The sequence below is a fragment of the Camellia sinensis genome, chromosome 13, assembly GCF_055761805.1.
Source record: "Camellia sinensis isolate YWXY chromosome 13, ASM5576180v1, whole genome shotgun sequence".
In the NCBI taxonomy this organism is placed as follows: Eukaryota; Viridiplantae; Streptophyta; class Magnoliopsida; order Ericales; family Theaceae; genus Camellia; species Camellia sinensis.
In genome coordinates this window covers 48,496,636-48,523,136 of record NC_138973.1, presented here as the reverse complement: position 1 = coordinate 48,523,136, position 26,501 = coordinate 48,496,636, and the positions used below count along the sequence as shown (strand labels likewise).

The 26,501-nt window shown below is 36.3% G+C and overlaps 3 protein-coding genes across 3 annotated transcripts; all 3 read left to right on the top strand.

Moving 5' to 3' along the window:
* The first annotated feature begins 2,847 nt into the window (after positions 1-2,847).
* Positions 2,848-3,714, top strand: LOC145805369 (uncharacterized). The gene has a single exon (XM_082900490.1). It carries the CDS (start codon positions 2,848-2,850, stop codon positions 3,712-3,714), a length of 867 nt encoding a protein of 288 aa, XP_082756616.1.
* A 151-nt stretch (positions 3,715-3,865) lies between these two features.
* Positions 3,866-6,519, top strand: LOC145805368 (uncharacterized). Its single transcript, XM_082900489.1, has 3 exons — positions 3,866-5,088; positions 5,175-5,412; positions 5,764-6,519. The coding sequence occupies exons 1-3, from the start codon at positions 3,866-3,868 to the stop codon at positions 6,517-6,519; spliced, it is 2,217 nt and encodes a 738-aa protein (XP_082756615.1).
* Positions 6,520-20,762: 14,243 nt separating this feature from the next.
* On the top strand, positions 20,763-24,111 carry LOC114285045 (coiled-coil protein). The gene is made up of 3 exons (XM_082903832.1): positions 20,763-21,105; positions 21,210-21,754; positions 23,696-24,111. Exons 1-3 carry the CDS (start codon positions 20,919-20,921, stop codon positions 23,951-23,953), a joined length of 990 nt encoding a protein of 329 aa, XP_082759958.1. The 5' UTR covers positions 20,763-20,918; the 3' UTR covers positions 23,954-24,111.
* The last annotated feature ends 2,390 nt before the right edge of the window (positions 24,112-26,501 follow it).

Genomic DNA, 26,501 nt, shown 5'->3' with positions numbered 1-26,501 from the left:
TTTTTAAACATGCGTTCTATGCAGTTCGTGACAACCTTTTTCACTCATGTTATATCTGTACTTAGGAGTAACATTACTGATAACGTTATCCAATATTTGATTGCATATTTCATATTTGATGAAAGCTATATGATTTTTTTTCATTTTCATACTTGCTTTTTAATTGAAAATAAAAATGGTTCACATACTATCACTATAACAAAATGCACAATTGGCGACCAAAATTGGCGACCAAAACCAATTTTGGTCGCCAAAAGCACCATGTTGGGCGACAAACAACCTGATTTAGTCGGTATTCGTCTAATATTTTTAGCTACTAAATTAATTTAGTTGCCAAATGTAATTATTGGCGACTAAACTTAGTTTTCGTCGTTGTTTTCCACCATTTTGCGACCAAAACATTTTGTCGCCAAAAGATGGCGTATTTTTATTGGATTTGTGGCGAACAAAACTAAGTTAGTCGATGTATTTACTCTCATTGCCGACGAAAAATTGGAATTAGTAGCCAAATAGGGTGCTTTTGGCAACTAATGTTTAGTCACTGTGAACCATTTTTGGCGACAAATGATGATTTAGTCACTAAATCTTCGAAAAAAAATTTAGAGGGAAATCGATTAAATATTCGCGCCCAATATATATATTTCAGGGACACATTTTCGGACCTGTTTTCTCTTACACATATATTACCTCACACACCAGCAGTCGATAGCAAACCTGATCGCCGATCATCACCATCGCTGGCCACCGGCGTTGGCTACCACGACCACTACAAATCGGCCCCACGACAATCTATCAGGTATTTGTCACTCGTCTTTCTCCCTCTCTGTCGTTCTGGGTCTCTTCCTCGTTGTGTCTCCCAATCTACTGTAGGGTTTTTAAATGTTTTTTTCTTTCAGTTTCCATTGATTTTGCAAACAAATTTTAGGGCTTTTTTCTGATTTCGTCATTGGGTTTCGTTAAAATTTCGGATTGCCGATTTCTGATTCTCCATTGTGGATTGTTGAACTATATGAGCAATGTGCCTCTGTTTTAGGAATATTCGAAACTAACCCAATATATATATATATATGCATGTATTGGCGGGGATGGAGAAGGTGTGAATGGAGTTAACTTCTTGCTTGTACTTGATAAAATCTTGGTCCGTTTAGTGGATAAAATTCTATTTTAGTTGGTGGGTAGGTGCAGAAATTTAATACTTCCAATGGCGGCTCTCCATTTTGACTACTTGCTTCTTCTTCTTCTCCTTTTTTTATTTTTAAAATCACTGTGATGAACATTTTCTTCACCAGTTGTGATTTGGTTGAAATTTTCTTGGGTGTTCCATTGCTTGATGCAAAAGTACCTTTAAGATGTAAATTTATTATTTGGGGAAATCTACATTGTACTTACTAATGTGGGTGTTCTATTTGCTCTACTGAGAATTGGGTATTATGTGATTTCTTTTTTTCATTTTTTTTTACACAAATGTTTAGCTCATGAAATTGTAGAATGGGTGAGCCTGCTGAAGCAGTTCAGGTTAAGGTAGTGGAAACCAAACAAAGGAATTCTAAGGTTGGTCCATGGGAAGGATTACCTGGGGCTTTGAATTTACTCTCTTGTTTGTTTCTCAAATGTGAGGAAGGATAAAGATATTCATAAAACTTATTCATCATTACAGAAAATGAAGGCTAAATAATATTAGATTACAGATTACAGAAAATGAAGGCTAAACAATTATTCTGTCCACCTGAGCATGCACTAGTAGAACAGATTACAGAAACCTCAAACCAAGAGAGACAGAAGGCAAAAGATGACCATCAAATAGAATCAACAACAAAACCTGACTATTTAGCTTGATGATGTCCAAGTCCATTTCCTTGCTCACATCATTGACCTCAATCTAGTTATTTGATACACCAATAGAAGAACACAGTCAGATAACAGATTAATTTCATGAAAACAGTGTAAATATTAGAAAAAAATGTTGTAATATGAACAGAAGACATTAAACTACTTCAAGATTCTTGAGCTTAGACCATGAACCACTTATAGTTCAAGAAGAAGTAGGATCTGTTTAATTCTGAATTCAATTGAAATTGAATCTGTGTCTATTTACATTCAAACTGAATCTGTAGAAGAAGTAGGATCTGTCTAATTATGTTTACATTCAAACTGAATCTGTTTACATTCAATCTGTTTAATTGAATCTGTGACTGTATTTTATATTTTATTAATATTTTATTATTGAATCTGTTTAATATTGAATCTGAATCTGTTTAATATTGAATCTATTAATAGTGAATCTGTTTCATATTTTATTAATCTGAATCTGTTTAATATTGAATCTGTTTAATAGAATTCAATGTAGGATGAATGATGAACCTCTTTTTATTTGACAAATATATAAAATAGTATCATGAACATGTGAATGAAAAACCTTTATGTGGATCCTACGGAATAGAAACCAAAGTGATTTTCAAAATTTTCTTATACATACTGACAACAAAATCAGCGAACATGTGACAAAATTAACTAAATAGTTAAAGAGAGCAATGGATTTAAAGGGTATGGGCAACTGAAGTACTAAATTAACCCCATGAAACAAGAAATGATTTTAAAAAGTACGTATAATTGTCCATCAAGATACAATTATATGTCTCCCTGTAAGATGACTTCACATATAATTGTTCATGTATGTCACAATTGTTCATGTATGAGTTGAAATGGTTATTACTATTTCGTTCACTTCATTATTGCAATGCTAATCGAACCCGTAAACTTACTTAAGCTCTCTTCCAGTACAGCGTGTTTTTCCAAGTTGTCGTCCATTCCTAGGTTCATCTTCGCTTGATGTGTACTATTCCAATAATGGACAAGAGTTGGATGATGATCACCGATAGGCTAAAAAGTAAAGAGTACCTTGAAGGTGTTCAGTCATTTATTGAGTTCGCTACGAAGAATTTAGGGCCACAGGATGAAATCCGTTGTCCTTGTGTTGATTGCTTGAACGACACAAAATTTAGTCCACACGTTGTACGGTTGCACTTGATTCTAAGAGGAATCGCATGTTCTTATCGAACTTGGGTCCACCACGGGGAACACGTTCCCATGTTTCGTGCTTATCCTACTATGCGAAACGATGACACTGAAAGCCACCGAGCTAGAATGACAACCAATCACGAACATGTGGATGAACTTCCAACCATGTTAGAAGAGATTTATATGAGTGGTCTCATGGATGATCATATCGACAATGAACGTACTAGTTCGGAGAGGCACAATTTGTTGAAGTTCATGAAGTTATTCAATGATGCTCAACGCAAAGTATATCCAGAGTGTGAAAAGTTCTCCATCTTGTCCTTCGTAATTAAGATGTTTCACGTGAAAGTGTACAATAAATGGAGCAACAAATCTTTCGATATGGTTATGCAAGTTTTCAAAGACATTCTACCAAAGTGTGATGAAAATGTTCCATGGACCCTTTACGAAGTGAAAAAGTTCTTACGTGAATTGGGTTTGGGATATGAGGCCATTCATGCATGCAAGAATGATTGTAGTTTATATTGGAAAGACAACGCCACGTTGGAGAATTGCCCTACATGTACGGAGTCTAGATACAAGTTGAACGACAACACGGGTAAGAATATTCCACACAAAATACTGAGGTACTTTCCTTTGACACCGAGGTTGAAGAGATTGTACATGTCGAAAAAAACAACCGCACATATGAGATGACACAAAGATAAGCGCGTGGATGATGGAGTATTGCGACATCCAGCTGATGGTGAGGCATAGAAGGACTTTGATAGGCTGCATCCTACGTTCTCTGCGGATCCTCGGAATGTAAGGCTTGGGCTTGTCACGGATGGTTTCAATCCATTCGGACATGTGGCCCGTAATCTTAATGCCTTACAATCTACCTCCATGGAAGTGTATAAAAGATAGATTCTTCATGATGCCATTACTTATTCCCGGACGATCCGCACCTGGAAGAGACATCGATGTTTACTTGCAACCATTAGTAGAAGAGTTAACTAGTTTGTGGGAGCATGGTGTGCAAACATATGATGCCTCAAACGGCCAAATATTTACAATGCATGCAGCAGTCATGTGGACCATCAACGACTTTCCTACATATGGTTCCTTATCTGGTTGGAGAACAAAAGGTTACCTAGCCTGCCCTAATTGTAACATCGATGCATCATCTCAGATGTTGCAAAGTAAGATAGGGTATATGGGTGCTCGGCGGTACTTACCTGATAACCATAATTGGCGAAGAAGTAAGCTATTCAACGGTGAAATTCAGAATCGGTCTAAACCTGTGGAGTTATCGGGAGAACAAATACTGGACCAAATTAATTTGGAGACGTACAGGCCGTATGGAAAGCATCCAACCAACCAAAAAGGACAACGGACTGAAAATCCAACTCCGAACTGGACAAAAAGAAGCATTTTGTTCAACCTACCCTATTGGAAAACGCTTAAGCTTCGACATAACCTTGATGTCATGCACATAGAGAAGAATATATGTGACAATCTACTTGGGACACTATTGAGCATAGATGGGAAGAACAAGGACACGGACAAAGCACGTTTGGATCTGGAGGATATGCGAATACGAAACGAGTTACACTTGATAAGGCATGCGAATGGCTCTTTTAAGAAGCCTCCGGCATTGTACACATTGTCCTTGGCAGAACGAATAGGGTTTTCTGATTTCTTGAAATCGATTAAGTATCCTGATGGCTATGCAGCAAATATATCCAATTGTGTCACCGCGAATGGTGGTAAGTTAGTTGGCCTGAAGAGTCATGATTGTCATGTCATTCTACAACGACTTCTTCCCATTGGGATGCGAGGATACATTCCTACCAAGATTGGGACCACATTGTTTGAGTTGGGAACTTTTTTCAAACAGTTGTGCTCAAAGACCTTGAGGGTGACTGATTTGGAGAAATTGCAAGAACAAATCGTACTTATACTGTGTAAGCTTGAAAATATTTTCCCTCCTGCTTTTTTCGATGTGATGGTCCACTTGGCAATTCATTTGCCTTACGAGGCTAGGCTTGGTGGACCTGTGCAATATCGATGGATGTATCCTATTGAGAGGTAGAACTACGAGTTTTTTTAACTTTTTTCATGTAATTATAGTTCAATATGACCATACTAACGATCAGGCCGATGTGTACATGTAGGATGCTCGTACTTCTTAAAGGATTTGCGGGCAATAAAGCTCGCCCAGAAGGGTCCATTGCAGAGGGCTACATATCGAAAGAGTGTACGACATTTTGTTCATTGTATTTGCATGGAGTTGAAACAGTGTTTAACCGGAAAGAAATGAACTACGATGGGGGTGACAATGGCCCGGGGTTGGTGATTTTCACTCAAAATGTCCGTCCTTTTGGTCACCTCCCAAGGGCAATTGATGTGTCCGTAGCTGACCGCGAATTGGCGCATTGGTTTGTCCTACACAATAGTTTGGAAGTGGACGAATATCTAGAGTACGATTCCTCATCATATATGCAACATACATTTTCTACATGGTGTGTATTTTTGAAAGTCTTCATAATTCCAATTACTTATGACTTACATTGTATTAACTAGGGAACACAAGCTCGTGTTGCAAAAAAAATATGGAAGTTCATGCAACATTGCAACGCGACAATGCAAAGAGTTTCCTAAATGGTTCAAACATCGCATAAGCTAAAACGCGTCAGTGTGTAGTTTGCAGATAACGTTTATTTATTCTAAGTTTGAATTGACATGACGTACTTTATTGTGTAGATGAACCAATTGCGAAATCAAAAGTCACCCGAAGCAACTGATGAGATATGGTCATTAGCTAATGGACCTAATGCCTTAGTGAACACATATTCGGGATGCATTTATAATGGCGTCCGATTCCATACTATCGACCGTGACAACCATCGTAAATGTCAAAATAGTGGGTTGGTAGTGGAAGGCGACCACCAAGGCCAATTGCTAAAGTTCTACGGCTACCTTTGTAAAGTGTGGGAATTGACATATTTGTTTGGACATCGGGTTATTCTGTTCAAATGTGAATGGTATAACACCGGTAGTAGTCGAACTTTGCGGGTCGAACCACATGTGACAACTGTTGACATAAGAAGTCGATGGTATAAAGATGACTCATTTGTGTTCCCAAGCCAAGTTCAACAAGTTTTCTATGTTCATGATACGAAGTTAGGGCCGAATTGGCGAGTCGTGGAAAAGTTTCAACATCGACGAATTTGGGATGTGCCAGAGCTGGATGTGCCAGAATTTGATGAAGTGTTGCAAGATGATGAAGCCAGTACTATTGTACCAACTGAGCCTATTGATGATGATGTTGTTTTGCGTCGGGATGACATTGAACCTGAAATTATTTCAATGAAAGTTTCTCAGTCCAATAAGTGTGTACAAGTTATGGATGATGCTTTCATCTGTGATGATGATGATGAACTATCCATCGCGGGTGATGACGAAGAAGAAGATAAGATAGAAAGTGATTTTGATATAGATATGGACCTAGAGTTTTAACTCAGTTTGTTTCTTTGTCTGGCTTGCTTTGAGAATGTAATGGGGGCAATTAAGAATATGGTGAGTAGACTGTGGCAGATCTGAATTTCCAACAATTTGTGGCAGATCTGAATTTCCAACAATCTGTGGCAGATTTCCTCATCTGCTCTGTCTATGTTTGCTGAATTTGACAGTTCGCTGCTGTTTTTGTCGAACTTTGTCTGCTTGATGCAAGAATGCTATGCTTAGGTGCTAGACTGTTCATGACTGTCATGGTTGGACTGGTATGCTTGACTGTTTTTGTCCACACTGTCTCTGTTTATGGTTTTTATGTTTTTAGAAGAGCTTGTGTTGTGTGGGTTTGTTTAGGTGTGTGTGTGTGTGTGAAGAAGAGATGTGATTTTGTCAAAAGATATTTTCTCAAAATATGTTGAAATGAATAGTCTGTTCAATGCATGACTTACAAGCATATGGTCTTACAAAATAAAAAGTCAACCTTATACTTAATCACCCTTTGAGTTTTCTAAGATAGTGTTAACCTGGAATAATATGTTTGAATGTCCTATAATTATTTTTGAGCTTTCTCAACTATGTTTGGATGGCTGGAATATTAAGGCAGAATGAGAATCTCATTCTGGGTCATCACAACATAAAATGCAAATATCATGAAAAGAAGTTACACTGCAATTACATGGTTGTTTGATGTATTAAAATTCATAACGATGAAATACTCAGGACAAAGTTTGCAATTTGTAAGTATGTATATCTTTATGTTCTCGGCAAGTGCTTGTATGTTGTGCTGATTTTGTTGTGATTTTCATGGAAAACACGTTCTTGAGAATCCTCGGTTATTCAAGAACATTTGTCTTCCAAAATTGATGTCATGAGTTTTGCTGATCAATGAACTGCAGCTGCATTATTAGGCAAGGCAACTGCAGCAGCATTATTCCTCATCATATAGTCTCACATGAACATTCACATTTGCTGCTGGTTTTCTTTATGCTGAGAACATGCACATTTTGAGAAGTCATTCAAAAACGGCTAGGTCTATGAAATCTTTTAAGTAACTCAGTTTCTGGGCTGATCACTAAGAATTTCTGCCTACTGATCTGGTGCAACTCAGTGCAGGGCTGTCCTATGTTTACGATTTGCTGCAAACTTATGTCTCTTAAACTTGTGTTAAAAAATATTAATAAAAAGGATTGAAGTGATGTGTCTGCCAGGGTCATTAGTTCTAGTGCTGAGTTAGATAATATTCAAATCAAGGTAGTTGAAGCTATTTGCCTCAAGCCTTGCATCAGGGCCATCTGCACTTGATGGCAACTAAACACAGGGCATACTTAGAATTATAAGGAATTCACATCCGCAACCAAAACTATCGCCTTTGACTTTGTCATTCTAGGGATTTCTTCCATAGGCCAAAGAAATAATTCACAATATGTACGAGAAGGTTAGGGGCAACAATATCAGGTGCTGCTGGTCATTTTAACTTCCATATATGGTTTAGCCATAGTATGGTTATTAAAAATGTCAAAAGTGATCAGTGTAAAATTCCTACTATCTCTGTTATTAGAATTGCACAATTCACAATTCGAATCGATACAAACAAGTTGCTTGAATTCGAAATAATTGTGAATCGTAGATGAATTGGTGAATCGTAGAATTGAATTGCTTTGATTCGCTGAATTTGATTTTTGATATTTTTTGCTAGAAAAAGGGTTCAAACAAACAGGCTTATTATATTCCATCCTTTGTCTTTCTATCTACCTATTTATTTTCAAAGACCCAAACCTTAGGAAACAAATTCTCTCTCTATCTACAATAATCTAGGCTTAGATATTCAAATTTAAGATTGTTGTATTTGTACTTACAAAAGAATCTTTTGAGGGTATGTTACCCTTTTGAGGCAATCTTTTCTATTACCATAACTATGTTGCGTTGTGGCAATACTTGACTTGTCTTTCATCTTGTTTTTGTATTTATGTCTATAATAAGGAAGACTACCTAACATTTTTTTAATGATTTACCCTATGAAGGCTACTTTACTTTTGACTTTTAAATTGGAGAATTGGGTAATTTACCCTATGGAGTTTTTGGAATATAGCAGTTTTGGGTTCTAATGCAGGTGTTTACATGTTATAGTAAAAAATTTAAAACATTTGTGCTTCCATGTGGTTTCTGTTGTTTTCCTCTTGTTATCATAAAAGCTACAAAGGTTCTAATCTGTGCTCAATGCCCATTACATAATGCTTTGTGCCAATTTGTTGAGTTGTCAATGTGTCACATTGTCCATGAGTTGGTCCAATATTCATTGATATATCTTTCTGGTGTCATTGTGTTCCAACAGGTAAATCTATCATTGTGATCAAACACTTCTGATCAGCACACAGAGTGGGTGCAGCACCTTATAGGTAAATCTGTCCAACTTTCTTGAAATTTGAAAAAACCAAAACCTGATCTCCAGGTCAGCAAATTAACAAAAAACGAGTTGCTTCATTCTGTAAGGCAAATCTTGTAGATCTGAGATTTGAAAAAATCAACCATTCATTTTAACTATTTGAGGCAAAGGCAATTTTGTAATACTCTATTGAAGAATGGTTGATTACGGTTCAATTCATGGATTAAGGCTCTAAAGAATTGAAAAAATCACAAAGTACTTTTCACTCTGTTTAAGGCAAAGGCATTCATTCTATTCACAAAGTACTTTTCACTCTGTTTTATTTTAATTTCAAAATATATGTTCTAAATCATTTTTGAAAAAAATAGAAGCCTTCAAATTTCATATTGCTATGCAGAGAAAAAATAGAAACCTCCAAAATTTCATATTGCTTCTTTAAATCATAACCTCGAAATTTAAGATTGCTATGCAAATAATTTCATTAATCAATTGTTATAGGGTTTAGTGTGTCACTAATTTTTGTAGACAAAACGCATGTTTTGTATCGAAGGTTAGGTGTATAAGTTGAGGGTATGACTACATGTTCAAGGTTAAAGATTTTCACTGACATACTGCATTAGTCTAGGGCATGAGCACTTATTATATCACAAAACTGATCTAGAATTCACTATATTTTGTTGTGTACACATCGTAGTTGAAAATAGTTTGAAACAAGCAATGTTCAAACTAATTTAGGTGATCATGGCTGAATCTTAACAAGTCAACATGTACGCTAACCAAACCGTAGCATCATTTAAATAATAAATGATGGAGAAAAAATGTCCCTAAAAATTTTAGTAGTTGTTTTTTTTTCAACGCATCACAGATTAAGCCACCCATATTAGTCCAGGACTTTGAAGTGGACTCCTAACTGTTAACTCTTATCTTTTGTGTTTGTCATGGAATCTGTTAGAGAGTGCAATAAGTGTTTCTGGTTGCTCCTCTTAACTGTTAACTCATGTAGGTACCATGGTTCCTGGAATCAAGACAGGGCGGCGCAAGAGAGCAACAAGTGGCAACGTATTATCAGCCTCTGTAGCATGTCCACATGAGATTGGCACCCCACTGACGTTCTCTGATGAGACGCAACCGCCAGATGATACACAAACAGTGGTGGACGAGACGCAGCCAGGTGGAGTGGGTAAGAGCATTGAACTTAGTAGTAAGCTAAAAATTATATATATTTTTTATTTTATTTGGGTGCATAACTTATCAAGTAAGGCAATGAAAACCCCATAAAGACAAAGAGAAACAAAGGAAAAAAACTAACAGGACCCACAACCAGCATCTTTTTTTTCGAAGTTTATTTGCAATGTTTGTAATTTGTGACTCCTTCCCCTTTTGTACCAGGGAAAACGAGGTCAACTCGTGTACGAGGACCAACATTAGGCAAAGGAGTGCAGAAAAAAATTACTAGGAGAAAGGGGGAGAAATTACATGTCTACGTGAATCGGGTGTTGAACGCAATCACAGGAGGGAATGCCACCCCGGCGACGAATGAGTTGGGCCTTCAAATCAGACGGTTGTGCCCTCTTCAGAGCGTGAAGTCATGGAGAAAAATTGATCAACCTACCAAAGATGCGGTCATCCAAGCGGTGCTAGTATGAGAATCATCTTGCCATAATGTCTTTATTGCCCTATTTGTACTTGCATAAATTACTTGTTGTACTAATTCTCTTATTATGTTTGTAGGACAAGTTTGTTATCGGCGATGATTTTGATAATGATGAACAAGCGCAACAGATCCTCGATAGAAAGGCATATTTGCTATACAAGGATTGGAGGTACAATCTAAAGCAAGAGTTCCTCGAACTTGAGGAAAAGGGTGTTGATGACCTCTATAGTCATTCGCCTAGTGGAGTGAGCTTGGAGGACTGGAAATATATGATTGATGTTGCTTGGAAAGATGAATCTCACTTGGTAACAAGTTAATTAGAAACTCCATTATTGAAATTAATTTATGTTTTAATATGTAAAAATTGTTCACTAATCTTTTATTTATTTATTTATTTATTTATTTATTTATTTTTGTTCCTATTTTTTTAGAAACGCTTAAGAGCTGGTAAAGCAAATAGGGGTATGCTCCCCTATAATCATACAAGTGGATCGCGATCATTTCCTATAGTAATGTCACTTATGGTGAGAAGTTAATTTAGTAATGTAATGGATGATTGATTCTTCTCGATTCTGAATATTACCATGTACTAATTCGTCAATGGAAATTTTCCAAACGTAACAGGCAAATGAGGATGGAGATATAGATTTCCCCGAATTTTATAAGAAAGCACACAAGTCCAAGAAGACAGGAGATTGGATTGACCTCAAATGTGGTGAGCTACATGTGAGTATTGAATGTTGAAACCAAGTGTGATGCATATCAATTAATAAAGTTGTTTTAAATTCCTTCTCTCATCTTGACTTTATTGTTTTCTTGCCATTACAGGATGATATGGTGAATCTACAAGTAACAGCCACCGATGCGGGTTGCCATTGACCCACGAAGAAATATCAAGGCAAGTGCTTGGGGAAAAAAAAAATTACTTGCGTGGATGTGGGATAGGCCAACAACCCTCTTCCACAGCTTCTAGTGCGGCACGAGCACGTGATAAACATATGGAGTCAATGAGAACGGAACTGGAGGTTCTTCGTGAGCAGCGTCAAAGTGATCACGAGGAGTTGTTAAAGGAGAAAGAGGAGCATCAAAGAGATTGGAAGAAGCTATTGAAGGAGAAAGAGGACCGGCAAAGAGATCGGGAGGAAATTACGAGGGAAAGAGAGCAGCTGATCAAACAAGTCGATGAAGAAAAAAAAGCACGGGAGGCACAACAAGTACAACACAATCATTTGAACGACGTGGTGTCCCAGCTCAAAACCCTTTTGGAGGGTTCAGATGGTCATTCTACAATTCGGTAAACAAAATTTTGTTTGACAAGCTAGTTCAACTTCTACAAAAAAATATGGATCATATTCACGTAGAATTCTTTTCTAAAGTTGCTATGGAAATTTTGTTTTTGTTATGTGCTTCGAATAGGTTTTAAGGCATAAAGTGAGTAGACTTTGTAGCAGTCGACGTGGTGTTTTGCTACATTACACAAAGGACCGTAATCTGATTTCCATAAGGTGACCACATGATTTCAATGAAATATGAAGTTCCCCAAAAGCAAATACGATGAGCCTATGAATATGAGGCCAGTTACGATATTAGCAGTGATATCCAATTGAATGTCATTTCAAATTTAAGACTAATTGTAGCAGCCAATTAAATTGGAATGAATTTTGATTTAGTACAATATAAGTAGTACAATTGTAATATTTGTTGCATAAAAAGGAAGGTAATACGTGCAAAAGGCCTTGAAGGGCCGAAAATTGAAAGCAGCCCCCCAACCAGTGTAGGGATGGCACGGGTAGCTTCCTTGTGTGAAATAGGACCTATGGGGACAAACGGGACGTAATTAGCACGTGTACGTTGGGAGTTGTCATGGAAAAGGCCATAAACTTAGCCGAAAAAAGGCCTTGGAGGGCCGAAAAATGAAACCAGCCCCCAAACCCGTGTAGGGATGGCACGGGTAGCTTCCTTGTGTCAAATAGGACCTGTGGGGACAGACGGGACGTAATTAGCACGGGTACGTTGGGAGTTGTCGTGGAAAAGGCCATAAACTTAGCCGAAAAAGGCCTTGGAGGGCCAAAAAATGAAAGCAGGCCCCAAACCAGTGTAGGGATGGCACGGGTAGCATAGTTGTGTCAAATAGGACCTGTGGGGACAGACAAAACATAATTAGCACGGGTATGTTGTGAGTTGTCGTGGAAAAGGCCGTAAACTTACCCGAAAAAGGCCTTGGAGGGCCGAAAAATGAAAGTAGCCCCCGAACCACTGTAGGGATGGCACGGGTAGCTTCCTTGTGTCAAATAGGACCTGTGGGGAAAGACGGGACGTAATTAGCATGTGTACGCTGGGAGTTGTCGTGGAAAATGTCATAAACTTAGCCGAAAAAAGGCCTTGGATAGCCGAAAAATGAAAGCAGCCCCCGAACCAGTGTAGGGATGGCACGGGTAGCATAGTTGTGTCAAATAGGACCTGTGGGGAGGTACGTTGGGAGTTGTAGTGGAAAAGGCCATAAACTTAGCAGAAAAAGGCCTTGGAGGGCCAAAAAATGAAAGCAGGCCCCGAACCAGTGTAGGGATGGCACGGGTAGCATAGTTGTGTCAAATAGGACCTGTGGGGACAGACGGGACGTAATTAGCATGGGTATGTTGTGAGTTGTCATGGAAAAGGCCATAAACTTACCCGAAAAAGTCCTTGGAGGGCTGAAAAATGAAAGCAGCCCCCGAACCACTGTAGGGATGGCACAGATAGCTTCCTTGTGTCAAATAGGACCTGTGGGGAAAGACGAGACGTAATTAGCACGTGTACGTTGGGAGTTGTCGTGGAAAATGCCATAAATTTAGCCGAAAAAAGGCCTTGGAGGGCCGAAAAATGAAAGCAGCCCCCGAACCAGTGTAGGGTGGCACGGGTAGCATAGTTGTGTCAAATAGGACCTGTGGGGATAGACGGGAAGTAATTAGCACATGTACGTAGGGAGTTGGTATGGAAAACGCCATAAACTTAGCCGAAAAGGCGTTTGAGTGCCGAAAATTAAAAGTAGCCCCCAAACCACTGTAAGGATGGCACGAGTAGCTTCGTCATGTGAAATAGGACCTGTGGGGTCAGACGGGACGTAATTAGCACGCGTACGTTGGGCGTTGGCGTGAGAAACGCTATGAAGCTACACAAAAAATATATTAAAGCTTATATTGACTTCCGAAGTTGAAAGATAAGAAACTTGACATTTACCACAAGTGTTGATTAGTTTCTATTGCAATATTTAAATTGTTTCTATTGTTAGCATTTGCTTTGAACCTCTCTTTTCTACCACTTTTTCGTGAAGTTGTGATGGCATGTATTAAAGCTTAAAAAAATATATGTTCTATATGCATCTCTATATATGTACATTTATGAATAAATTACATATATATTTACACATTAGACTAAACTTGACTTCGGGCTCATGCTTGACTTGGGAAGTTTCTTTGCACTTTAAATGTACACTTTTAATACAATTTAAAGTGTAAAGAAAGTATATTGAAATTCCTAAATTCAAACTATAGTTAAATACAATTTCAATTACAATTGACATCCTTGCAATTTGTGTTTTGTAGATGGCTATAACTTTTTGTTTACAACGGAACTAATGGGTATAATTTTTGTTGTGTAGATGGCTTTTGGCATTGACATGTGGATCTTCTATTTTTTTGTCCGGAAGATCATTCACAGTTTTGCAAATTTCGGAAGCTTTTTGTCGTCCTGTACTTTATGTGTTGACTGTGGACCAATTGTACACATAATTTTTGACGGGGTACATAGTATTTTTGGAGCTCCTATTAATTGCTCTGGTCGTATAGAATCAATGACGGGGTACATAGATCATTCACATTTGCTGTTGCTCCACATGTATTAATTACTCTGGTGGTATATATATAGATTACCTTTTGTCGTGGTACATATTACCATGGTAATTTGTACCTTGGCAAATGGTCATTACAATGCGTAGTATAGTAAAAATATTGTGTAAGGAGGACATTGTTTTGGTAACGTATTTGGAATGTATGACGTTATTATTTGTAATTGAAATATATATAGTTGGCTTCTATATAAGTTTACATTAGCAGGTGTTCTTTTTTGTTTGATGGTTGTAAGTGAAACATGCATTACGGAATAGGTGATAATATATATAGGTTGTATACCTATTACAGGTTGCAGTAGATACAGGTTCTAATAAAATTTATTAAAATGAAAAAAACAAAACAAAAATATAAGATGATGTTTTTGGTGACAAAATAATTAGTAGCCAAAAAAGAAATAAATCTTTTGGTTACTAAATATTTAGTAACTAAAACAAATCGAAACACTTTTGGCGACTAAATATTTAGTAGCTAAAACAACTCGAAAGACTTTTGGCGACTAACTATTTAGTAGCTAAAAGTCAAATCATTTTTGGCGACAACAATTTTAGTCGCCAAAACAAATGAAAAACACTTTTGGCGACAACATTTTTGGTCGCCAAAACATAACAAAAAAGCATAGCCGACTAACATGTTTAGTAGCCAAACAACAGTGACCCATTCAGCGACTACAGATTTAGTAGCTGAAATAACAGTATTGGCGACAAAAGATTTCGTCGTCGTAGAGATTTACAGTTTTCGCGACAAAATATTTAGTAGCTAAAGAAGTGAGTTAAACAAATTAATAGACCCTTTCGGCGACTAATCTGTTAGTCGCTAATGGGAGTCATCGGCAACTAATACTCTTTTCGTCGCTAATAGTTGTTAGTTTTGGCTACTAACGTGTTAGTCGGTAATTTTGAAGTACTTTTAGCAACTAAATGTTCTTTAGTCACTAAAACCTTCGGCGACGATGTATACCCGACAAATCCAGCGACCAAAGTATTTGGTCGGCAAATCCTTTTGGCGACTAAAATCAGTCCTTTTGGCGACTAATATTTTAGTCGCCAAAAGTGTGTTTTGTTGTAGTGTATGATCTTTCAAAGTACAAATGATTGTTATTATTGCTTTTGAACATATTAAGATATTCTCTAATTGAATTTTGAAAATTTAAATCATTAGATGATATTTTTAAAGAAATTGTCCCAATATGACATTTTTAGTCATATTACATCGTTTACCTATATTTTTAGAAACTAAATTTTTAAAAGAAGATATATAAATAGATGAAATAAGAATACTATAATTGACATAATGTATCATATGAAAGGATTAGATTATTTTTAAGAGGAACAGTACCTTTAATAGTTTATATATATATATATATATATAAACTTGATTAATTGACACATTCAATGTTTTGAACATCTTGATATGTAGAATAATATCACCAATTGTATAACTAGAAATGTAACTATGTTTTTACATATGAAGTTAACTTAAAAAAATTAATTGCAATGCGACCCCATGCGTAGTGCACGGAGATCCAATTAGTATATATAAATATGTATATAAAATGAGTAAAATAATTAAAAATCTAACTAAAGTACATTGGGACCACTGCTGTAGTTAGCAGCTCCCTTTCTCACTCGCCACAGTTGGCTTCTGAGATAACGGCCCCGCTTGGTATAGCTGTTAAAACAGCTTATAAATTATAACTTAACAGATTATAAATTATGACTTTAATCAGAAGTTGTTAATCTGTTTGGTGTAACTGTTGGATTATAGATTTAAGTTACTGAGTAGTGTTTGCTAAATAAGCTGTGAAATAGCTTTTTCAATTAATTTTTATTTTTTGTTTGTCTACATTTCTCATAAAAAAAAATAATAATAATCTATAGTCCATTTGAGTCTTTTTCTATTTTTAAAAAAATAAAAAAATAAAAAAATTTAAGAGTATAACCATAAATTAACATGTCCACAGTAGAAGCTGATAATCAGAAGCAAGGGGTGAGCAGCTTCTCAGAATCAGCTTTTTGAGTTAAAATAAGCTGTTAGAATCAGAAGCTGTTTGAAATAAGTTTAACCAAACAGTCTAAAATAACTTTTTCAAAACTAAAAGTCATAAGTTGGCTCTGAAAAGCTGAAACAAACACCCCCAACATCCGGCGACACTAACACATGACTTAGCAATACCATTGGAGTTGAAAATTGTTGAAAATACATCCAAATAGTTAGGTGTCGTTTGGTAACACTTACGTTTTCAGTTTTCTATTTATATTTATAAAAATTTTAAAAACTCAAATAAAAACTTGTTTGATAAAATTTTTGATTTATAAATCAGTGGTCTCAGTTTATAAATTTGTCCAAAAAATGAAAATATAAAAACTGTGTTTCCGTTTTGAGTTTTAAGTTTTTTTTTTTTACCACCCAACACTAGCCACCACCCGTCACCATTTTCCACCATCGTCTTCCACCACTACCACCTACCACCCACCCCCCACCACCACCTACCACCACCACTCACCACCCACCTGCCACCACCACCTACTCGCCACCACCACCCACCCCTCGCCACCGCCACCACCACCAACCATCCACCCGCCACTACCATCCACCGCCCGCCACCACCACCAGCCACCTACTTGCCACCACCACTCACTAGCCACCTGCTACCACCATCCACCACCTGCCACCACCAGCCACCCACCCGCCACCACCACCCATCACCCACTACCACCACCACCACCACCATTACCCACCACCCACCTACCACCACCATCCATCACCACCACCACTACCACCACCACCCACTCGCTACCATCTACCACCTGCCACCGTCACCGTTACCGTCACCTACCACCACCCGCCACCACCCGTCATCCGCCACCCACCTGCCACCACCACCCGCCACCACTACCACCACCACCCACTCGCTACCACCTACCACCGTCACCCACCCGCCACCACCCACCACCACCCGCCATCCGCTACCCACTTGCCACCGCCACCCACTTGCCACCACCACCCGCCACCACCACCACCACCACCCACTCGCTATCACCCACCATCCGCCACCGTCACCCATCCACCCATCGCCCGCCATCCGCCACCCACCACCACTCGCCACCACCACCACCATCACCCACTCGCTACCACCTGCCATCGTCACCCACCCACCCACCACCACCACCACCACCACCACCACCCACCCGCCACTACTCACTACCACCAACTACCCACCACCCACCGTCACCACTTTTCACCACCGTCTTCCGCCGCCACTTGCCACCATTTGCCATTTCTCACTCTTATTTATATTTTTAAATTTTTTTAAACATTTTGTCAATTATCAAACGCGTTTGTAGTTTATGTTTTTCTAAAAATAATCAAAAAATAAATAAAAACCAATTTATAAAAATTTTGTAAATATAAACTGAAAACATAAACGTTACCAAACACACCCTTAGCAATTGGTACTAATATTTTATTTATATTGTGTTTGATTAGAGGATTTAATAAGATATTTGAAAAAAAAAGAAAAAAGAAAAGAAATATAAAATTAAGTAAAATATAAATATATTTTATTCATATTTTATTTATTTTATTATTATTTTTTTTAAATTTTTTCATAAATCTCTTAATCAAATACAATATTGGAGACTCGACTAGAGATGTTTTAAGTGCATCTCCAGTGGATTTGCTAACACATTGGTTACAGTTAATAAAAACCAAGTGTAAAATTGCCCTCCAATGATTTAGTTAAACCTTAGTTAAATTGTAAGTCAGTTAACTTCTAGTTAAAATTGTTGTTAACTGCCCAGAGCTAAATAGTTAACATGGAGGAGAGAGAGAAAGAGAAAAAAAAGGAAGGGTGATGATTGAGACTAATCAGGTGCAGAGGGGGGAAAAGAGATCCAAGTCATTATTGAAAAAGGAAGGGGTGGATTGGATTGTGAATGACATGTAGAGGGGGGCAGTGACCCCCAATTTTTTTTTTTTTAATTTATATATATATATATGCATATATATTATTTTATATAATATACTTTAATAAACAGTTTAATTATATCATTAAAAAACACACTCACTCTTTAAATAAACAAATACTTAATATGTAAATAGATCTTATTATTCATATTTTATGTCATATAACACACATTTTTTTAATTCTATCATTAGAGATGCTCTAAGACTCTTTAAATATAATTAGTTAACAGAAAATGAGTCGAAATACCGATACCTGTTCTATTAAAATCTTATGAAGGCTTTATTTGGCAAAGGCTAAAATTGGCCTGTTTAAGTTAAAATTCAGAAAAGATAAAATAAGTTTAAAAAGTCAATAAGACAAAATGTCACATCAAATTCATAAATATTTTATTTTTTTCTTACAAACATAACATCTAACTACAAAAAAAATTCAACCATCTTTTCAAATATAAAAATTTTAACCACTAAAATAACCAACTTTCCAAATAAGACATAAGTAAAATACATAAAATGCTCTAAAACATATCTCGGATTGAAATGCTCTAATTTCCAAGCTGGAGAAATGACAGTGACACAATACTATTATATATACGTGTGCATTGACCCTGTTACACCAAAAATCCTTGGAACATACCAGGCCCTCCCTTATTTCTCATTTTCAAATTATTTGGAGCGGACTGTATTGAACCATGACCCTTTTGAATATTTGAACCTGTAACCTTTCTTCTCTGTTTGTTCTTTTTTTTTTTTTTAATTTTTTTTCCTGAATGGGACCCATTGAACCTTTAACTTCACTCTCTTGAATCCATAAACCATTTTGGCAGTAGGCCTCCTTTTGAGTCCTTAAACCATCTTGGCAGTAGGCCATCTTTTTAATCCTTAAACCATTTGGCTGTAGGCCCTACAAGTGTGTATATATAGCTATTAGGCACTCCAATCTCCTATGATCAAATTGCAATAAGCTGTTAGAAGCCCAAAAAAAAAAAGAAAGTCCTGTTACATGGATCTCAGGTATTCCATCCCACCTCTCATAAGCCTCCTCTCTAAGCTCACACACTTCCAATTTGAGCTTAATTGGAACCAAAATGATCTTTTGGACTCAAATCACCATTTCATCCTCAAGTTGGCCTTCTTACTTCTTACAACCATTGTTGTATTGCTCTTCCTCCTCACTTCTGCCAAGCTTAAGCTCAATATGAAAGTCACTGCCAATCCAATAATTCGCTTGCGAGCGGGAGACTTCTCGGCTCATGTGGCTTTATCATTGCTTTGCTCAATCTTTTTGCCACCACCACATTTTTTGGTTGCCTATTTCATGATCATGTGCATGGATATCTGTCCTTGGCAATATGGTTCTGTTGTGAATGTGCTTATGAAGATTTATCATTGGCTTCGTCGCAAATTCCGGTCCATTCCTGATCTCAACATCATTTGCATCACTCAACAAGAAGCAGAAGCAGAAGCACCTCCTCAAGTTGAAATTGAATTAGTTGAGATGGCAAGGTACCCATTGCAAGAGCAACAAGGCTTGGGCTTGGGACAGGACTTTGTTGCTGTGGATATTGATAGTCAGTAATAGCTAGCGATGATAGATGGGTTTTTTTATTTATTTTTTATTTTTTTTTAGAGAGTATGCATGAGGTTAAAATATAGGATTATGTTGTAATTTTAAAAAAGACAGGATGTATGTAATTTTTATTCTATATATTTGTGTGTGGTTCTTAATTTGAGTCCAGTCAAATTATGATTTTGGATGCTGTATCTATAGAACTCTCTTTGCTCCCCCACGTTGACATGTGTTAAAATAATATATATTATTTTATTTTAGTTATAATTTTTTTATTTAAATTATATTATCTCTTTACTAAATCATTTCAAATTTAATTCATATTTTATGTTTTTTTATATAAAAAATCAAAAATTATATTTATTTAAATCATCTCAAATATTTCCAAATTAAACCAACTTAACTCATATTCAAATAATATATAAATAATAATTATATTAAAAAAATGTATGCATATAATGATATAAAAACTATGCATTCAATAAAAAGAAAAATAAAAATAAAAAAGTTACTAAAAAATTAGTTTAAAAATTTATTAAATGTAATGATTCATACATCTCTCAATAAAATAGTTATCTAAAATAAAATCCTTTTTTCTAAAATAAAATCCTTTTTTTTAACACAAACCTATTCTGATGTCGGTTCCTTAGGAGGAGCGAGGATCTTCTACAGTTTTTTTTTCTTAAAGTTTCTTAGAATAATATATTATATAGTTGAGATTTAATAACAAATCACATTAATTTTTTAACATTAAATCATAACCACACAATACATCAATTTTAAAAAAAAAATACTCTACAATCCTTGGTGCCCTTCGTAGAGCAACAGCAGAAATTATTCAGAGCAAAACCCTAATTTGAGTTAGCTGAAGAGACAGAGAGAGAGAGAGAGAGATTATCAGTGATCGAAACAAAGATAGAGAGAGAAATTAGTGAGAGAGAGAGAGAGATGCAGGATGAGAAGACGAAGAAGAAGATAGGTCTGAGCGGCGAAGCCATGGAAGACATAGCAGAGAGGCTCTCAAAGCTCGAAAACCTCTACTTCCCTCGCGCCCTCCAACCCTCTTCCTCCTCTCCCTCCCAACGCAAATCCCTCCTCAGAGACCTCCTCTCCCGTGACCTCGCCGTCTTCTTAGGTACTCTTCTCTCTCTCTCTCTCTCTCGATGCATACACAAGAACACGTTATTTTATAATCTACTTTCTCATAACGTAATTTTGTTGAATGATTTGTGGATTCAGAACGATACGGAACGCAATTGACGTTTGAGGAGCTTAAAAAATTCGAATTTATGAAAGACGATTATGAAATCAATTGGCATTTAAATAATCTGCGGAGCTTAATTAGCCCAACGACGAAGGAATTGAGGTCTAGGTCTAAGAAGATCAAGAACCGGAGGAGGGCGTACATGGACAGGTTGATTTGTGATGGGAAGTACTTTTCGGAGGATGCCATGAGGGAGAGAGAACCCTACTTGCACCATGAGTATTTGGGGAAGTTTCAGGACCCAAGCGGGAGGAGAATGGCGAGGCCAGGAGAGCGGTGGTCGGAGACGCTGATGAGGCGGTCGGAGGAGGCTATTTTGGTGGAGAAGATTAGAAGGGAGCAGCAGAGATTGGGTGTGGCTCAGAGGGATTGGGTTGGGAATGAGAGAGAACAACAAGAGGAGGAGGAGGAGGAGGAGGAGGAGGAGGAGGAGGAGGAAGATGAAGATGAAGATGAAGAAAGAAAAGAAACAGAAGATGGAGAGAGCCTTGTTGCTAATGGGACATCACATCCTTTGGGGGTAATTTTTTGGGGTGAACTATTTCTTCATGCATTGATTATTATTTATCCTTACTAGTATGTAGATTTGTTGCTTCTTGTTTAGTTGTGGATTGTGATTGTTTGTGCTGACTATGACCCTTTACTTGCTTCATTAATTTAGGTTTTGCAGTGCAACTTGCTTTCAACGTGAAGGCTGGTCCTTTTCAATTTTTTTGTTACTATCAAAACAAGAAGCTTTTTATGTTTCTTTACTACTTGAGTTCAGCATGAATAACCTACGATGCAGTTATTGTGAATGGAGTCTTGCTTCTCTTAAGAAACATTCTTACAATGTGAAGATGCAATTGGTAGTTGTTTGCATTGATTTAAATTGTGAAATTCTAACTAGATCACCAGTAGTTGCTATTGTTAATTGATCAAGATTTAATAGAGGCATGTGTTGCTTCAAGTAGCTGAGGAAAAGGCTCTTTGAGGCATTGTAGGCTGTATTATGAAATTCACCACATCAGATCCTTGTTGAAAACTTCCTGCATTCATTGACCCATCTATTAATTGCAAGAAATGAAATGTAGGATGTCACTTCATGGAATTTTTATTGAGTCAATCATTGTAGAAGATGCCTCACTTGTTTGAGGTTCTTGTTTTATCATTTTCCTGGGAGTATATTGCATAGGCTAATGTGTTGTTTTTATGGTCTACCATTTCTGGATCCTCAAGTGATTGATGGATTTTTGCTAAATTTCATAACAAAGTTAGTTCCTAACAAATATCTTTATTTTTTTTTTTAGACTTTTGTTGTTCTTCTATTGTTCCTTCATAGATTATATCTAATAATGCCAGCCATTCACATTCCTTCGTAGACTTTAGCTTATCATTCTCTATTTTTGTTTTTATTTGTACTTCGCTTATTAGTACATATATCCATCTTTTAGACTCTGTAGTAGTGTCTAATTTAAGGGTTAGAAGGATATGATGCTTTGGTGCATACTGGCACTAGACACATACCTAAGCCTGTTTAACACACTGTGAAACATGATCAAACATCTTTGAAATTGGTTTGCTCATAATGCTACTGGGAGGATGTAGGTAGTTGTTCTGACCTTTTAAGTGGGAAAAGTTAGAAGTGTTCACCTTGCTCAAAACCATGATTCAAACTAATGCTTAACTAAGCAGAAATTCTAGTGTTCTCAATGAGCTGTTTTTCTTCAACTTACAGTCTCCTTATTTTGGGTGGATGAGAACTGGACGAATGAGGGGAAACAAATAAATGACTGAAGCAATGCCTCTAGCCCTTTCTCTCTTGCACTTCTTGTAACACAAAGGCTTCAAAATTTCATACTTTTGTTTTCATTCATTAAGATGAATTTGGATTTTTGATATTGCGAGTACTATGGAACAAGGACAATTACTTTTTAAATGAAGACGTTGTCGTTATGGTGTTGTTTTGTTATTCATTGTGAAGACAACTAAAAACCTCAATGGTCTTTCTTTAAAGTTGAGGACACATTTTTGGATTTCAACAAGCACAAGTCAAGAATGCAATCGATAGCATACTAGGCTTATAAGTGTTGCACCATGGATACTACTTACTGAAAGATATGGTACAGTGAGATACTTACAAAAAAGCAGTAGAGATAAAACCAAATAGAGATATCATGCCACCTATTATATGTTCAAATATTTGTTTTTCTAGGTTGAGTGAGTGCAATCTAAAAATTTGAAAGCCTCCTTAGTTAAATTAAATCACCTTCTCTTTTCCCCCTCTCTGACCTCATGGGAACATTTGGAAGTTTCAAGGTGATATATGATTTTACCGACATTCCTAGTTCCTTCTTGCCTAATCTATGTGTGTTGTGTTGTGTGTGTTTCATTGAACTTTATCATTGCAGTTCCCATACTAAGTTTTCTACACTCCCATTCTTTTACTGATTGATTCCTGCTTTTTTCTGATTTCAAGCAGATGCTTTCAGAAAATCATGATGCCTTCAGTAATGAGCAATCCGCCACTGTGAGGCACACAGAGGGAGCAACTTTATCTGCAGAGGAGATGCAAGATCGAATGGACCAATTCACCCACATCATGCAGCAAAAGTTTCTGTCAGGGGAAGATCATCAGCATTTAGATTACTCAAAAATCGATGAGGACGAGACATTGGATGACCACTGGTTGAGGGAGGCCAGTCACGATGCTGAAGAAAAATACTTTGCTGATGTTTAGTGAGAATGACACCATCCTGAGTTGCTGCTACATTTTATTTCACATCTCGGTTTTTTAGGCTATCAAGCATGCTAGTTCCTGTAATTATATACAATTTTAATTTTGTATGCGACAGCAGCAGTTTTCTCTGAGATATATGTATATATATATTTTTCTCATTTGGCTTCAAGCGGGTAATTATTCAGTTCCCGCTGTGATTCTGATTCTGATTCTGATTCTGATTCTATACTTCGTATCTCTATGTTGTGTTTGGTTGGGGATTTAACGAGAGATTTGGAAAGAAAAATTGAAAAGATAGTGAAATGTGAATAAAATATTCATAAATTTCATTTAATTTCACACTTCTTTTTTTTTTTTTTTTCCTTTTCAAAGTTCTCTCCAAATCTTCTAACCAAACATAGCGTTAGAGTATTTTGCTATAACAAGTTGGTTGAAAGTGAACAGTTAAAGGGATGTGCAGATAGGGTGGAAATTTATTGAAATTAGACTTGGGAGGCTTATTGTGAGTTGATGAATTTATGATTTAATTTGAATGAAATTATGATTTTAAAGCTGTAATAATTCTGAAACTTTATTGCATTGCTGTTTGAAGGCTGATTTTTTTTTTTCCTCCTTTTATTTATTTATTTATTTATTTATGGAATGCATTATAAAATGTTGCATACACGTGTTTAGAATCAATATTTGACCCTAATTACGCAAAATAATTCTAGGTTACAGTATCAAAAAAATAATTTCTAGGTTAATGACGCTTTTTGTTTTTTTGATTGTATGTTATTGGCACTATTTCTCTATAGTTCAAAGTTGCATTTCGTCATTTATAAAATCGAAAGTTGTATATTGTTATAGATTTTCAAACTCTATATGAACTCAAAAATTTTAAACTAAATTTAGGTGACCTTGGTAAAGATTTGAGATGTTTAATCCAAACTTATGTTAAACTCACCTGAATTATATCCTTAACAAAAACATGAAACACTGTTAATTAGATTTGGATTTGGATTTGGATTTTGAGAAATTTAACCCAAACTTGGTTAAGCTCATCCCAATTACATCCTGCATTGTTTAGCGAGAAACATTGTTAATTGAATGAGCAATGGTAGAGGGCCCAAATTCTGTGGCTCAAATGGCCAAAACGACGTCGTTTTGAGTACAAAACAACATTAAAATGGCCAAAACGACGTCGTTTTGGTACTTCAGTTCAGCTACTTCAGTTCAATCGTCTTCCTTGTTTGTTTAATTAATCCTGTTTTCAGTTCATCTTAATCACCCGAAAGATCAGTCTGTTCTATCCACCTAGTTTAAGTCACCCACTTCTTCCCAGTCTTCTGAAAGTCCTTCGGTTTAGGCAGAGTCAGACTTTGGGGTTTAAAGATAGGGTATGTATGTATACTAGGTATGTGGTAAAATTGACAAAAATAGGGTATGTATTAAGATATCTGTAAAACTGGTTAATTAAATCAAAACAATGAATCGATTATTTAGAAGTAACTCATCAGTCAGTTCTAGGTCAACTACCTTGCCTTCCATACCTAATCCAGGCATCATAATTAATGAAGAAGATGTTGAAATACAAAATGATCAAATTAATTCTGGATGGAATATTCCAAAACTACCTATTAAAGAAATTTATAAAACTTCTTTTATACAGGATGTTTTTAAAGTTACTCTCCATGTTAAAACTATTGAACAAGTTTATGCTTTAGAAAAACCCAGAGAAACCTGTCAGTTATTTGATAAAAAATTAATCAAACGACATCTGGATCGTGGTTACAATTTTATGCATATTGGTTTAATTCAAATTGGTGTCAATCCATTAACCATGATAGGACAAAATACTTCTGTTTTACTTTGTTTAAGAGATGCCCGTTTTCTTAATTATAATGCTAGTTTAATGGGAATGATGGAAACTGGTCTTAATAAAGGTCCAGTACATTTTAACTATTTTCCTGATTTTACATTAAGTTTAAGAGATCCACATATTCTTAAGACATTAACATTAAACATACAATTACATGGTGAATATACTGAAATGTTAGATTCTTCTCATAATATTGCTTTAATTTATCGTGTTCATTATAAATGTATGCAAACTAATTTAAATGTTCATGCTCTACATAAAAGTCCCAAAGATAAAACCTTATTAATCCAAAGCAGTAGTACTAATGAATCAAACATTAATATTCCTCACATGATTGAATGGAAAGATATTAATCTACCTGATCAATGGGTTACTGTCAATGAAAATTACAAACATAATCAACAACAATCTTCAATCCAAGACATTCAACATATCCAGCAAAACAATGATGGATCAGTTAATATTAAATTTAATCGAAGTCAATCTTCTCGACATAGTACATCTAGTGTCCCTTCAGAAATATCAACTGAAGATGAAATATTTAACACTCCTCTATTTAGGAAAAACAGTCAAATCCATCTTGGTTCAACCAATCCAACTTCAAAACATAAATTAAAAGGAATTGATAATTCTACCACTTCCCAAATTAGTAAACCTGTTTACACTACTCAACCACAGTTACCCGAA

What these genes read in the sequence shown, in the direction of transcription:
- LOC145805369 (XM_082900490.1), top strand. Translation starts at nt 2,848, where the DNA reads ATGGACAAGAGTTGGATGATGATCACCGATAGGCTAAAAAGTAAAGAG.
- LOC145805368 (XM_082900489.1), top strand. Translation starts at nt 3,866, where the DNA reads ATGTGGCCCGTAATCTTAATGCCTTACAATCTACCTCCATGGAAGTGT. An exon ending in TGGATGTATCCTATTGAGAG is followed by an intron (nt 5,089 to 5,174) that starts GTAGAACTACGA and finishes GTGTACATGTAG; the next exon opens with GATGCTCGTACTTCTTAAAG. An exon ending in CAAGGGCAATTGATGTGTCC is followed by an intron (nt 5,413 to 5,763) that starts GTAGCTGACCGC and finishes TTTATTGTGTAG; the next exon opens with ATGAACCAATTGCGAAATCA.
- LOC114285045 (XM_082903832.1), top strand. Translation starts at nt 20,919, where the DNA reads ATGCAGGATGAGAAGACGAAGAAGAAGATAGGTCTGAGCGGCGAAGCC. An exon ending in TGACCTCGCCGTCTTCTTAG is followed by an intron (nt 21,106 to 21,209) that starts GTACTCTTCTCT and finishes TTGTGGATTCAG; the next exon opens with AACGATACGGAACGCAATTG. An exon ending in GGACATCACATCCTTTGGGG is followed by an intron (nt 21,755 to 23,695) that starts GTAATTTTTTGG and finishes GATTTCAAGCAG; the next exon opens with ATGCTTTCAGAAAATCATGA.